This window comes from Xenopus laevis, chromosome 5S, assembly GCF_017654675.1.
Source record: "Xenopus laevis strain J_2021 chromosome 5S, Xenopus_laevis_v10.1, whole genome shotgun sequence".
NCBI classification, from domain to species: Eukaryota; Metazoa; Chordata; class Amphibia; order Anura; family Pipidae; genus Xenopus; species Xenopus laevis.
The window spans coordinates 81263300-81279103 of NC_054380.1; the positions used below are offsets into that span (position 1 = coordinate 81263300).

The window sequence follows — 15804 nt, forward strand, 5'->3', positions numbered from 1 at the left end:
TTCACTTTTTTTTTTTTACATAATTTTAGTAATAATTCTGCAAACACATATAGAATTCCAACCTTTATTAACATTAAACTACTTCAGTTATGGGACATAGCTAGGGAACATACCAAGCACTTTCTCAACAAAATATATGTCTGAAATATTTTTCTTTTCATTTTAAGTATAACCTCCCCCCTACCACACACATTTTTTGTAACATAAGTTCAATAAAAGTGGCTTGTGACAGATGTATTTTGTGCCTGTTGTTTCATTAGAAACACATGTATTTTGATATTTCTTGCACTAAACAGGGAAAAATCTGTAAAATTAGCTGCTCCTTATGTCAAAACCTACCGGTAACTAAAATCAGCAGCTGGGGCAAGGGAGGGGTTTGTTTAGAGAGTGTCTCAGTGGACTGCTGATTTGTTTTGGGCTCGTAAGAACCTGAAGTAGAATGTCACTTTTTGTTTCAATTTAAAATTTTACCCTGTCTACTGCAAGAAAGGACCATAAAAATGTCCTAAAAAAAACAATAGGCAACAACTATGTTAAAGCCATTTTAATTGAAATACTTTAATACTTTTAAAAATGTTATTTCACTCAGTGAATTTTACTTTTGCTGGGTTACAGAATGAAACAAACAATGCGGTCAAAATTCAGTATGGGATTAACATTATATTAATAAATTGACATTTTTTTCAAAAAAAAAAATGTAGCCATTTTTTAAGGGTTATTAAAGGCCTTACATACTAAAAATATCCAGTACAATTCCGTGCCAAAGTAATTCATTTCCCACAGAAAGAAGCAAATTGCGCTGCCAAAAACATACAAAATACAAATTTGCAGAGTAATTTGGGGAAACGTGCCTATTCCTGTTTTTAAAGGAGAAGGAAAGTCGTCTTGCACTCGGGGGTGCCAAACGTTAACTAGAGTCGGCTATTTTGTTCTACTGCGCATGCATCTGCCCTGGGAAATTTGAAGTAAGAAGAAGCCGGAAGAGCCGTGGTTCTCGCTGGAATAACCCCAGGCCGGTGCAGTTTTCTGCTGATAAGTGCACCGTCCCAGGGTTTCAGGTAAGTCAATACAATCACTTGCACCCCCAAGTGCAAGACGACTTTCCTTCCCTTTAAAGCTGACCATAGAGTTGATGGTAACTCTAAATGCAATAAAAAATGGTCATTGTTAATAGGTATGACATATTCTAGAAGGTTAATGTTAAAAAAGATAGTATTTCAATTGTTACACAATTATAGTTATACGACAGCATTAATGTAACACATGGCCATCTTGACTTAGCTCATGAAAATCATTTTTCACTAAGAGTAAAAGCAACCAAAATATTTAAAGAAATTTCTGAAATAAAGTTTTTCATCTAACAATCCAGCACAGTATTTACATATAGAAAGACAAAATATTCGCATTTTATCATGTTTAGAATCAAAAATTTCCTTAAAATATTTACATTTAACTGTATAAAAATAGCAAAAACACAATAAAGATTTCAAGTATTTAAAGCACAAACAAAATGTCTACATTTAACTTAATAAAAAAGGAAAAAGCATGAAAATTTAAAGTATGTCCCCTACAAGTGCATTTCAAAGCTATTAAAAACTAATTGCTTACGCCTCATAATCCATGATACAATCAGCTTTGATGCTTATCAACTTTGATGCTTATTTGTGTAACATTCCACTGAACATTTTATGTTATTTTCTAAAAAATAAAGTTTTTAAAAGCACCAGTTGTAAGTTTCATAATCCAAATATTACATTTTTTAAGAACAGTGCAATTTAAAAATAAATTTGTGTAGAGGAGTTTACTTTAAAATATTAATGAAAATCTCAATCATGTCTGGTGGCATACCATGTAAAACTTTTCAACAATAATTTGAATCTTATTGCATATTCAGACAACAATGCATTGGAATATTGAACTTAGTAGTGTAAAATATCTGTTATAAAATTACTTTTTTGACAATTCTGTACCAGTAATACTTCCGGTGAATATTTGGGTTTTATAACAGATTATATTTCAGAAAAACACTAAACGCTAGGAAATTGATGGCACAACTCTAGTGGTAAAACTAAAAAGAATGGAAGCATTTATTTTCTACTCTTTATTCTGTCACTGTGATCAAGTGCCTTCTCCCTGCGCGATTTCTCTCTTTCTTTTTCCTCTTCCCTGTCTCTATTTCTTTCCTTGCTCTTTTCTTTATCATGGATTCTCTCCTCATTTTTAGATTTATCAACACTTTTACTTTCTTTATGAGTTCTGTCACCACATTTGTCACTATAAGAGGATTTTGATCTATCTTTTTCTCTGTGTGAATCATCACGGCTTTTCCTGTCTCTGTCACGAGCACTTTCTTTGTCCCTTTCTCTACGCCGACTTCTTTCTGAGTCCTTGTCAGAATCTTTTTCATATTGCCTCTTTTCCCTTGAGTGATGAGATTCACTATAATACCTTTGTCTATATTCACCTCTACTTCCTCGACTAGATGACCTTTCAGAAATTCGATCTTGTTTGTCCCACGGATCACTATGGCGCCTTTCTGGTCTATGATCTTTATGAGCAAACGTTTGCTGCATCTGGTATCTTGTTTGTTCAGGTCCCAAAAGTGGTCCGGGTTTCACCTGTCCTAAATATGGTGGAGGTTGTCTGGACAACTGCATCGCTGGATGCCAAGCTACTAATGGGTTATGAAGTATATTGTCAGTAGAAGTAAATCTAGGTGGCCTTGGAAAGCCCATGCCCAGAGGAGTAGGCAACAGAGGTGGTATGTGTGGTGGGTAGGGAAAGATAGCATTGCTTTGAAGTGAAAAGCTTGGATTATGTTGGAATGGAAATAAAGATGGGTTGTTCTTCACAGAAAGAAACGGAGACTGCTGCAGCTTTAGTCCACCAAAAGAAGGAATGGAATTTTTAGAAGTTTCTGTGTAAGGTGCAGAGGATGTTTGCGACTGAGGATTATTTAAAGTTTGGGATTGGGCTTTATTTGCAGCCAAAGCTCTTCTAAATTGTTGTAAGGGATCAGTGTCATCGATCAGGATATTCTGAAGAAATGGCTTTGTTTCACTGGCTTTTGATGGTTTGTAATCTATTTCCTTTTCCATTGTCAAAGAATACTGCAATGACTTGCCACCTTTAGATAAATCCTTTTCTCTGTATGACTGTTTTTTTGATTTATCTTTTTTATGCAATGAAATACTTTCCATATCTTCTTGATCTATACTTGTGTTTTCTTCTATGTTACTTAAATCCTGATCTTTGATGTCTGAAGAATTAATATGGTGTCCCCTTCCAGCAGCTTGTCTTGGATCCCTTTTAGTATGTGATGGAGTGGGAGTTGTGTTTTCACCAGAAACTGAATTGCTCTCATCACTACTCATTTTGTTTAAGTGTGCATATGTGTCAAAATCATTCTTATCTTCAGTGGATTGATATATATCATCATCTAATGATTCCTCATTATAATTAATGTTGGACAAATAAGTATCAGTAGAAACATCAGGTGGTTTTCCTTTGAGGGAAATGCCTTGTAAATTTGTAGCTGAAACTGTAATTAAAGATGTTGATTCCTCCACCGTCTCAGTTTGTACAATTATGTCATCTGACTTTTCAGCCACTTCTATAATACTACTTGTATCTTCTATTAATGACTTTTTAACCTGGGATGAAACCGGCTTGTGATCAAATGTATTTTCTGTAGTGCCTAAAAGACTCTGTAATATATCCTCAACAGGTAGAGGTCTGCTTGCCAAATCCAGAGTAGATTGTGGATTTTCCCAGCCAACTAATACCCCTGGAAGAAATCGGAGTGGCTTTTGTGGCCTAAGTTTAACTGTCTCTGGTACACATTCAGTAACAGCCTGTGGTTCTTCAGTATCTGAAGGTTGTGGCCTGTTTCTATTTTTATGTAATACAGCAGAACATGAGTTAAAAAAATCATTTTTTTCATCTTCTTCTTCTTCTTCATCATCATTACATTCGACCCTGCTCTTTTTTTCTGCAGGAACGCCAAGTAATCCTCCAGGAGGTTCATCATCAATGCTGATGCTATGAAGTCTCTTTACTTTTTGTCGGATAATCAAAGCCAATAACAGATTCGGTCTATTGGCTTCAAGTCCTTAAGGAAGACATGCAAGAAGGTCAGTTTAGATGTTTTTAGTTAAACCAGCATTAAGACATTTAGACTATTTTTCCCTTTTAGAGAGAACACTATAGTGGTTTTACTAATTGAATATGGGAACATGTTGCCCTACATATTTATGTAGATGAGCTGGTTGTGCAATACTATATCCTAGTGACTTCACTATAATAATACAATTGATTTCTGACCACGTTATTTCTCAAACAAGGTTTTTGACTTCCACACATTTATATAAAAAGATATACAAATATGCACTGCAATGTTATATGCAGACAATACTTACCAAAGAAACAGAAAATACTTAACAAAGGTTATTTATTATGGGTTTTTTAAAAGGTTTCATAAAATTCATATCTTTTAGTTGAGCTGTCCAACTAAAACAACAAAACTCTTGGGCCAGATGTGGAAATCCAAATAATTTGTTTAAAAGAAGGGTAACAGCAAAACTGAGTGTTTTAAAGTTATTAAAATATAATGTAATGTTGCTCTACACTGGTAAAAAATGTGTCTTTTTTCAGAAACACTACAATTGTTTATATAAATAATATGTTGTGTTACCATGGACTAGCCAGTCAAGTTCAAACAGGGCTATCACAGGAATCTAACCCCATTGCATTCTACAGAGCTTTCCGGAGAAGTAATCTGTACCTTTTTACTTTTTTTTCAGACCGATGAAACAATCCTATTGGTTTTATTTAATGTTTACATGTAGTAGACCAAAGGTATTGGACATTCAAATTATTGAAAGAGCCCTAATGCGGAAAACCCAAGCTCCCAAGCATTCCAGAAATTGTATCAATAATATGGCTACAGCAGACTGCAAAACGGAGAGCAAGACATTGTAAACAAGTATATTACAACTTTATCAAAACTTTAAAAAAAAATAATAGCTGAAAATAACTATACTTGAAACTTACCAGGTCCATCAAAAGGTACAAAAAAATGTGGAATTTTTTCTGAGGCCCCTAAAGGAATGAGATACATGTCCTTTACCTGCCTCATATTATTTGCAACTACACCATAGCGTTTCCGGCTACTAAAATATGAATACAGTAATGTATAAGTTATTTGATCTTCTTCTGCAACAGGACAAAACCGAACTACACAGGTTTCCTAAAGAAGAAAGAGAAAAGTGGGGGTTATTATTCAAAAATAAAAAAATAATGGCACCAGTTGGGCAAAGCTATTATCCCCGACCAAAGTGTGGTTGGGGGTAACCGTGTTTTTTTTTTCTTTTGTTTAAACTGTTACCCCCAACCAGAGTGTGGGCTCTATTAGCCTGCACCTTTGATTGGGGATAATATTTTTGCCCCACAGGTGTCATCCAAATATATATATGATTAGGAAACAAACTATCTTTCTGGGTGGTAACTTTCAAAACTGGCATGCAAACTTTCCTGTAATATATGCCCAGTATCAGTCCATAAAAAATATGCACCTCTCTCTATCTTTTTAAAAAGCTCTCTTAATAGATATAATACGTAATTGCGAGGAAAGGCATGAGTAGTGCTTTACTCCCAAAAGTCCTCCTTTGGCTTTCACCATGTTTATCTTAAAGCGGTTTATTTTAAAATATATAATTAAATATATAATTATATAATAATACTTTTTTTATGACACAGACTGTTTAAATTTGGACAGTTGTAAAAAAGTGAACAAGCCCTTTATTTCATGATGAACTACCCTTTTAAGAAATAGCTACGTTTGTTTTAGAAATCAGTACAAAACAGTAAAACAGGAAAGAGGAGAAGGTAGTCAAGTGCTTATAGAAGAACCAGAAAGGTTAGTGTGTTTACAACTAAAAGGAAATAAAAAAAACATGTTTCTGTTTAATTAAGGCAATGAAAGCCATCTTGAAAAAAAATTGTATTTATAAGGCTTTGTATTTATGGCTTATAAGACAGAAGTGTCTGAACCTATGGTTCGAATCAGAAGCTACCCAAGGTGAAATTTAATACCTAGTGAGTAAGTTTCAGCTTTAGGATTATAAGGTTCTGATCAGAAGGTTTCCTTCTAACAAAATGTGTGATACGTTTAATGCAGAAATTGATATTCTGCCCATATATATTTTCTAGTACAAGGAAATGCATTAATTGAGCATCATTTTATGTCCCTCTAAAAAGGTTATGCGCAAATACAAGTATCGGTAACAAAACTAGGTTAATTAGATCCTGTAATATAATGCTATGCAATTCTATATGGTAATTCTTACCTTTGTCCCAGATGCTTTAATTTTGTCTACATAATCCCAAACTGTTTGTGGAGAGATTCTCCCTCCAACTTGAATACTTTCAGGTAGGTCCTGTGTAGAGAAAATATGCACAAAATTTTATCTTTATCTCCTTAAGGGTAAGGTCACACCTGGAGATTTGGGGAGATTTAGTCGCCTGGCGAATAATTCCCTCTCCTCTGAGGCAACTAATGTCCCTGAACGGCTTCCCCATGTCTTCCATCTGCTATAATGAAAAAACGCCTGCGGCATGGCACCTGCAGCACTTCGTTTTCCGAAGTCACCAGAAGTTGCCTCACAATCATGATTAAGGGAGCTACTCCCGAAACGCGTCAGGTATTGCTGGTCAGGGTATAAGTTTGATAAATCTCGAAATTCGAATTAAAATTTTAATCGGGTTTGGGTAATTCACAATTCGAATTTGAAAAATAATTTGAAAAATTGAATTCACTTTTTGACCTTTAATAATTGTGCCCCATTATGTCACCTGCTATTGTAGACATTTACCAAATATATATTCATTCACCACCTACTTTAGGCATACAGTCTGGCACTGCTTCCAAATAAAGCATTTGAGGTCAGAGATGAAACTGCAAGCATTTGGTCCCTCACTGGATCCTGGTCATGTTAAATAGGTGGCTCCCACCAAAGACAAACTTATTTCAAAGCTTTTTTTGCTTAAATATGCTATAAAAGTGATCGACTCTAAATGGAAAGCAGAATCATTCTTTTAAAAAACAGGTAAAAGACAAGTGGCTACTTTTAATGAATTCTTATATTTACCTCGGCTAAGTGTTCCAAAGATCCAGACACTGGATAAGCTTTGATTACAAACTTTGCCACTGAAGGCATATTAAGAAATCCTTGCCAAATTAAGTTCAAACGTGCCAGAAATGTTGATTCATCCTCTGCTGTATCAGTTATATGGAATTGCTCAGAACTGTAACATAAAAAGTGGAGTGAGAAATTACAAGTTTTTCAGGCGACTAATCTCCCCAAAATGTCTTCCCGCCAGCTAGAATGTGAATAGCCAGAAGGATGGCCGAAGTCGCCCAAAGAAGAGGCGATTTGTCGCAAAATTCTGGGTATAAAACTGTAGTATCACTCAGGATAACCAACAACGGCTACCTGGAAGCAGTGGAAGATAATCTGTCATGCAGTGGCTCCTGTTTTCCTCCTTCTAGTGCATCTATTTTCAACATACTGGTGGATGAGGAAAGGGGTTCAGCTATACCGTCTGCTCCGTTATCCGACTGTTTGTGCACTAATCCTGAGGAATTAGTTGCTTTTTTAGGTGAAATTTCTTCAGCAGGAGGAGCCATTCGACCTTAAAATAAAAAAAATTTTAATAATTTTTTTTAAGTTAAACCAATATTTTGGAATACTAAATAAATATGCCTAGCTAAATATAACAATAACACTAGTCCTGTGTGTTACTGTACATATAAGTCCATGGGCCAAACCGACAGATAAAGTAAGAAGTCCCATACACAGCATAAAATAGAACAGCAGAGGAGATACAGCTCCTCTTACTCATCAGCCAAGGCATCCTGAACTGCCAAATATGGTGCATCAGCAGATTACATTTTTAAATGTAATCTGATTAACCCTTCACTGTCCATGGTAAACAGCTTTCAGTTGGGATAATTTTGGTAGCACACACATACCACAAATCTTCGTTTCTTACTATTTTATTGGCTCATCTATGGCCAGCTTAGGTGATTAAAGATCTATTAACGGTGATCGTTTATCATATATAGATATTGCTATTCTGAAACACTGGGTGATGAAGATGATAAGTGTGAATGGCTTGAATGTCTAGGCATTAGCAAAAAGCATAAATTAACCTATAAGTCTCAAAGCAAAATTACCCACATAAGGTTAAAGAGCCAAAAAGTGAAAGCAATCGCAAGTGTGGCATGCTAAAATGTCAGCAAAATTGTGCAGGCATTATTAGATTTCATAAAACATACTTGCACCAACAGATGAACCTTTCACGGGTGACTACTGATGGGAAGCTGAAAATTTTTTTTTCAACCAAAAAAATTATTCCAAATCCTATTTTATCACATTAGTCAAGCAAAATAAACTTTGATTACACTATATAAAATTATTTGAATCTTGTTTCCTTCAGTCTGGGAATTCATAATTATAGCAAGCAGACAGGAGTCTTTTGTGGACACTGTTATTAAGGCAAGCCTTGCATCATCTCAGAATCTTGTTTGTGCATCAGAATGGGGGATCCAATGTCCATCCCCATGCCCTGACTACACAATTAATTGATAAAGAGAACTGGGGAATGTGTGGAGAGCAGTGACATCTAGGAAGAGCTGAATGGAAAGTGAAAGTAATTGTCTGCCCCGCCTCTATGTCTAAGGCATAGAGGAGGGGCAGACAATATTTGATTGACAGCTGAGATTTTTAAATGCGCTTAAAACAGCTATGAATGCTTTAATGAAAAAAAATTGGATTTCATGTTTAAATTGAAAATGACTTATTATACAGCTTTTTGTGTTGAGGTGACAGGTCCACTTTAACAACAAAAGGTAATGTACAAGGTAATTAGAACAAATTTTGGGGCATCAAGTGCAGTTGAACGAAGGGCAGCATGGAACATGGTCGTAGTGGCAGGGAGTACTGGAAAAAATGCAGCTTTGTGGAAAAAAAAAAAAAAAAAAAACCTGAGATTTGTATCCAAAAGTGCACTTTGGATCATGTGCCGCATTTTGTAACGGAGACCTCAGAATTAGCCACTAATACTACATACATAAATGCGGAAAATATTGACAAGTGAGTTTTGTACTAATATTTTAAAGCATGTGGTTTTCTACTTTGTACAGTAATTTTATTAAAGGACCAGTAACATCAAAAAAAAATGTTTAAAAATAGTTAGAGCACAACGAAAAATAAACACCAAGACAAATGAAACTTTTAAATAGCAAAGCCTTTATCAAGAAATAACTTACAGAAAGTCCACTTCCTGTCCTCTTCAGAAACGGCGAAAAGGCGACCATCCATACTGCAGCGATCGATTTCTCCTCCCTGGCTATTCACTGACAGGCATCACCTTCATCCTCCTCCTGGTGTCCAGCAGCAGCAGTGTCACAGGCTCTCCTCTCCTGCAATTTCCCGGCTCCTGGTGTAACAGCGGCATCAAGTTTGTTCCTGTGTTGGCGCGATCAACCAACATCAGCGGGTCCTCTCACTTCCCTTCCACTAGAGTCTCCCGACGCACACTTGTTCCTGCTAGTAGCTGTAATAGTGCTGCCAGGACAGAGAACAAGACTTCCCCGGACGCAGTTTAGTTAAAGCCGGGTGCAGTCAGCCTTTCCTGAAGCCGCTTTGCTGCCTCTCCTCTCAGTCTCCTCCTCGCCCCAAAATCTAACTGATTCCCACACACACAGGGGCTGCTTATTTTGTGCGTCTGATTTATTTGTTTCAGCCTTTGAGTGCCCGGGAGACCGGAGTCAAGCAGATCTGTAGCACAGTCAATAACATCCAACAATGGGCCCGGGCAAAATCTCTTCATTATTTCAATGGAGAGAGAGCGAGAGAGAAATAACAGGGAACTATTCGCTTGGAAAAGATCCGGAGCTGTCACTAATGGAGAAATCACCCCCCTCAGCCGAGCTACACGGGCATCAGGAAAGTTTGGGAGGGCGTTGACTGCCCCTGGAACTAAACTGCGCCCGAGGAAGTCTTGCGCTCTGTCCTGGCAGCGCTACTAGAGCTACTACACCTACTAGCAGGAACAAGTGTGCGTCGGGAGACTGTAGTGGAAGGGAAGTGAGAGGACCCGATGCTGTTAGTTGATCACCGCTAGCAAAGGAAAAACGTGACGCTGCTGTCACACCAGGAGCTGGGAAATTGCAGAAGAGCCCGTAACACTGCTGCTGCTGGACACTGGGAGGAGGATGAAGGCGATGCCTTTTCAGTGAATAGCCAGGGAGGAGCAATCGATCGCTGCAGTATGGATGGTTGCCTTTTCTGAAGAGGACAGCAAGTGGACTTTCTGTAAGTTATTTCTTAATAAAGGCTTTGCTATTTAAAAGTTTCCTTTGTCTTGGTGTTTATTTTTAAACGTTTTTTTTTTTGTTACTGGTCATTTAATAGTTCATGCAATTATCTTTGCAAATTCCTCATCCTTCCCCATAACCTCCTCCTATAAAGCCCACACAAACAGTACTATTTTATTTAATCTGAATTGTTAGTTGTAGGTTTGGAGATTGAAATGTACAACCGTTCGTTGGACAAAGGATAAAATCTGCAGCCAATTGCGCTATAAATTATATAATGCATATTAGACCTTATATTTTCTATAAACCTATTTAAATATACCAATAAACTACCAACAAACGCATTCTGCAGAACAATTTATTTGTAGCAACTCTAAATCATCTCTAAATCCATAAAAAGAAGCCCCTTCCTTAACCTTTTTTTTTTTTGGGTGTGGGGGGGGGGTGATAGAAATGTTTCTATCACTGACACACATTCCAGCAGAAATACATTAGAGACCTTTTTCAGAAAACATACCTGTACATATTTTACAGTTTAAATCAAAGAGATGATTTTTATGATGTGATGTGGTGTCTGAGGATTCAGTGGCTAATTCTTCCTCTTTTTGAATTTCTTCCTCCTTTTCAGCAGGTTTAACACAAATTTCCTGGTAAAGCAATATATATTTATACATTTATTAAACTTTACATTTATAATGTTTATTACAGTCTTAACAAAATTATCATAAGTAAATCAAAAAAATGGAGTTTACCTCTGAATCCATGACTTCTGTTTCTTTCATGGGGGTTTCACTTTCTATTTCAATTTCACCTTTATGTGTGATTTTGGTGATTGGTCTTCGTTCAGCTTCACGCTGTTCCTTTTCTATCATCTCAATAGTCTGCAACGAGATACAGCAAAATGTATCCAATTGACCAAACAATGGGCAAGGGATCAGAGACTATTATGGTTGCAAGTGTATGATTTTTTTTCACAATGCATCACTTGTTAAAATATATCTACAATTTCTGGGAAATGTTTCATTGAAAAGTTTCTGCCATTTAAAGTTAATTGATAACTTGTCACTTGCAGTACCATGGTTCATCTTTGCTGCCACAAGACAAATCCTACACAAAGTATGCTGTGATCAACTTTTAATGAATCTCTGCATTTTAAATTAAGCATCTCAAAGACTGACATTTTAATTAGCCCTAAACTCAAGAAAAGTATACTATCTTTTTAAAACATGAATGGTCAACTGTAAAATATTTGACTGTTTATGTTACATGTCTGTTTTCCCGTTGTCTCCAAGCTGCTAATTCCCTAGAAGCCAGTTCTTCTGGGCTCATCTTGATAAGATGTTCAGGCGTGATTTCTCCCTTCAGTACTCTTTTGTACAAAACCTGCAAAAAAATAAATACATAAAAAGTACTTTAAGATAATTTCCAATACAGATTTGCTACTTTAAAGCAAATTAAATATATAGTTTAAATATATTGCTTCGTCCCTCTGGGTTTTTTCACATAACCAGTTGGTTGGGCGCTAAAGCTGAAATCAGTCAAGTTATCTGGATATGTATAGCTGCCTTAAAATACTGTACTTACTTTATTTTTAGGATCTTTAAGATTAAACATCAAGCTTCTGTATTTGTTCTTATACTTTGAATCTGTGTCTCGGTAAAAAGAAAACAGTTCCTTTTCAATTCTGGATGAAACTTTTATAGCTCTCTCCTCTGGAATCTTGGAACTTGATTCTGAAATCCTAAAGACAGAAATCTTGTAATCATGTCTGTTAAACTACACCACATCATTTAATTTTAGAGGGTAGGTATGGTATGAAAGTACAGTTTGAAAGATGCTTAAAAAGTTGCCTTTGGAAACTCCTCAAATTTCTGATCAAGGTCAAACCTAACTGCAGCATAGGTGTCTGAAACCAAAGCCGTCATGTAAAAGTGCAGAATGAATCATAGTCTTTAAAGTGATACTGCTTCCAAAATATTAATCTACATTAAAAGTTACCTGTAGGTCATGTTGATTGCTTTTCTCTGCTAGTTCTGCTTTTGTAAGTAATTGTTATTTGAAGTTCATAAACCTGACTGTTTTGCCAACCTGACTGTCCCGTCTTAACCAGTCAGTTTAGTGTTTCTATCTCTACTGCTGCACAAATATGGCAGCCTACTCATTGGGGAACATGGGGGTAAGAAAGGTAATGTAAAAGCATCAGGCAAACACTTTAATGGCAACATTATAAATAGCATTTAAAGACAATGTTACGATAGATATTAAAAAAGGTTATTTTCTGATGTCAGTGACTCTTTAAAGGACAAGTAAAAGCACATGCAATCTGTTTTATTGGTCCCTTTACCAGGTAAAGTAACTTGTATTCTAAATTCTAAAATGCCGTTAGTAGTGGGCAGGCATTCCAGTGTTTGTTGCTGACTGATCTGCATCTGCTCCGCAATCGAAAGGTAAAATAAATAGCTGCAATTGATGTAGTCCATGTGAAGAGAGATGCTTCTCAAAGAACTTATGGGGAAAGTTAAGTAATTCTGAAAGAATTGCCTGAGGTATTTTAGGTTTTACTCCTATTTTACTACCATTTGCACTGGGCAGTATTTGTGGTTTCTATGTCTGTTAATAGACGTATGCTGTGATTGCTCATGCTCCAATGTTATTCTGCTCTCAGTCCTATCAAACAATGCCAGATTGATCCTGCTCTTTTTGATTAGTGGAGCTGTGCCTTTCTCCTAAAGTCTTAAAGGGGTGGTTCACATTTACATTAACTTTTAGTAGGTTATAGAATGGCTAATTCTAAGCAACTTTTTTTTTCTTTTTAAAAACTTCAGTTTTATTTGTTCAATACAAAAGTGAGACGCAGTGGTTAGAAAGTTTTGTACATCAAACAAGGTTAACATTACTATCTCCTCACCTTAGTATCGAGAGTATCTATATAAGTACTGTATCTTTCGTTTTAAGTCAAATACATAACAAATATAACTTAAATTGAGCAGGTCAGCCATCATGCCTATATGTTGCCCAAGCCTAGTGTCTTTCGTTCGGGATGTAACTGTAATACTATTTTATTATGCCAACATTCCCAAATAAACCTAATACTCCTCAAGAGAATTCTCCCTCTCCGCCGCCACCCTTTCCATGGAGCACCTAATGTCTATATGAGATTTGCATTCCTGAAGAGTTGGTTGCGTGGAAGTTTTCCAATCAAAGTGGTTGCAGAATTAAATACATGAAATAGTAGTTGCCTTGTGGGTTTGTTGAGTTTTTTTGGATACAGCTGTAAAAGGGCCACCTCAAGGGGGGATTGTTGTCCCAATAACTCTGTTGTTAGCTGGAAGATTTGTTGCCAAAGTGGGGTGATTGACATTCCCACCACATATGTAATAGGGAGCCTTGGGCACCGCAACCACTCCAGCAGCATTTATTATAAGCTTCTCTGTGGTTTGTACACTTTGTTGCATCTTGGCATGCTGCAAGGATTTTTTTGCCATTGCTGAATGGTAAAGGTTTTTTGGAGATCTTGTTCCCATTTACACATGTATGAAAGCTTATAATTAGGATCTTGGGCTAAGAGTTGTTTGTAATAAGTCGTTTTCCTTCCAACTCTGCTTACAGAGATATTCCATAAAGGTTTTGGGTCGCATTGTTTCATAGTCCTTGTTTAGGAAGCAAGGCCAATGTGTAATTTGTAGGTAGACATATTTATCGGTAGGTCTGAGGTTGTATTTTTGTATAACGGTTCAAGAGAGTTCGCAAAGTATAAATCTGCAATTAGGAGAATTGGGGTTGGGATATGTGGGATGATTTTGGGGAGAGCTGATAGTGGGAGTAGAGGGGAGGGAAATGTACCAAAGTCCTGCTTAGTGGCTAGTTTATGCCATGTTTGTAGAGTAATTCTGTGTACCTTTCTGGGTCTGCTCTAATTTTCTGGGCCAATAGTTCAGTCACCAGAGCAAATATCAATGGGTAGAGCGGGCACCCTTGACGAGTCTCATTAGTGATAGAAAAGGCGTCCGACAGGGCCCCAAGGTACCCACCCTGGCAGTCGGAGATGAATACAAGGGCTTAATTGCTTTTATAAATGTGGGGCCAAGGGCAAACTGTTGTGAGTGTTTCATTCATGTAGAGCCAATTAACCCTGTCGAACGCCATCTCTGCATCCAAAGAAAGGAGTACAGTGGATTGTTTGGTATGTTTGATTATGTGTAATAAACTGTGGAACCTCCTTGAGCTGTCTGATCCGTCTACCCATAATGAATCCTACCTGGTCGTTATTTATCAAAGTTGGGAGCAATAAGTTTAGTCTAGTTGCTAATATTTTAGATAGGGATGCACCGAATCCAGGATTCGGTTTGTGATTCGGCCTTTTTTTTTTTAAATACTTTATTTTTATGAAGTAAAAGAGTTATCCATATCACAGATTTTCATCTTTATCTTTACATCTTAGTTCAGATCATATATATATAAACCATCTTTCGTCTTTACTTTTACTGTATTTTTATATACATTACATACATAAGACTTGTCAACAGGAACCCGTAGACACAAAAAGAAGAAGAAAGAGTAAGAAGAAAAAGAGGAGAGAAGAAAGGAGAAAAAAAAAAAAAAAAAAAAAAACCACTACATTTTATCCGTTGTATCCCGATAATATTTTCTCATATTCTTTTGACTCCTTGTTTATCATCCATAGCGCCCACGTTTCCATATATTTCTCTTGGCTCCTATTAGCATGTGCAATTAATTCTTCAATTTTCCTCGTAGACTCCACTTCCAATACCCACTCCCTCGCCAGAGGGGGTTGTTCAGATTTCCATCTCCTGGGGATCACTGCTCGGGCTGCTTGTACTGCATGTCTCATGAAGCTTTTCTTTATTTTTCTTATAGATCCTGGTAGAATCGACAGAAGCCATACCTCAGGTGTATCCGGTAAGTCTATCTTAATTACTTGTGATATGTATGTCTTAATTTGTTCCCAGTAGTTTCTGATGTTAGGGCATGTCCACCATATATGTAACATAGTTCCTTTATTTTTTTTACATCTCCAACATAAATCTGAGCTAGTTGGAAACATTTTTTTCAGTTTTGTTGGATACATGTACCATCTTGAAAGAATTTTGTAATTTGTTTCCTGGAGCTTAGATGCTATGCTCATTTTATGAGCTAAGGCAAATGTTTTCTGCCATTCACTGTCTGTGAAAGTTCTTCCTAGTTCTTTCTCCCATTGTATAGTAAATCCTGGGCTGTCTTTATATTTCAGCTCATTTAGTATCTTAACTCCTTTCGATATATTATGTTCTGGTGGTACCTTCTTATGTATCAAGTTTTCGAAGGATGTGATATTATGCAGGTTGATCTCGTTCTTCAACTCTTTTTCGTACCAGTGTGTCAGTTGCATATATTGGTATCTGTGTTGTGGTTTTTGTTCTTCC

General features: G+C 36.6%; 1 protein-coding gene across 5 annotated transcripts in view; it reads right to left on the minus strand.

The window, feature by feature from the left end:
* Positions 1-1592: 1592 nt before the first annotated feature.
* Positions 1593-15804, minus strand: part of phf3.S (PHD finger protein 3 S homeolog) — a 46731-nt gene continuing 32519 nt past the window's right edge. For all 5 annotated transcript variants that reach the window (XM_018265521.2, XM_018265522.2, XM_018265520.2 and 2 more), the window contains 9 exons: positions 11966-12122; positions 11648-11764; positions 11134-11262; positions 10899-11028; positions 7494-7692; positions 7149-7305; positions 6348-6437; positions 5053-5248; positions 1593-4111 (listed from right to left, as the gene is read on the minus strand). In XM_018265521.2, coding sequence (XP_018121010.1) covers positions 2088-4111; positions 5053-5248; positions 6348-6437; positions 7149-7305; positions 7494-7692; positions 10899-11028; positions 11134-11262; positions 11648-11764; positions 11966-12122 — 3199 coding nt within the window. In that variant the 3' untranslated portion in view covers positions 1593-2087. The remainder of the gene's footprint in view (positions 4112-5052; positions 5249-6347; positions 6438-7148; positions 7306-7493; positions 7693-10898; positions 11029-11133; positions 11263-11647; positions 11765-11965; positions 12123-15804) is intronic.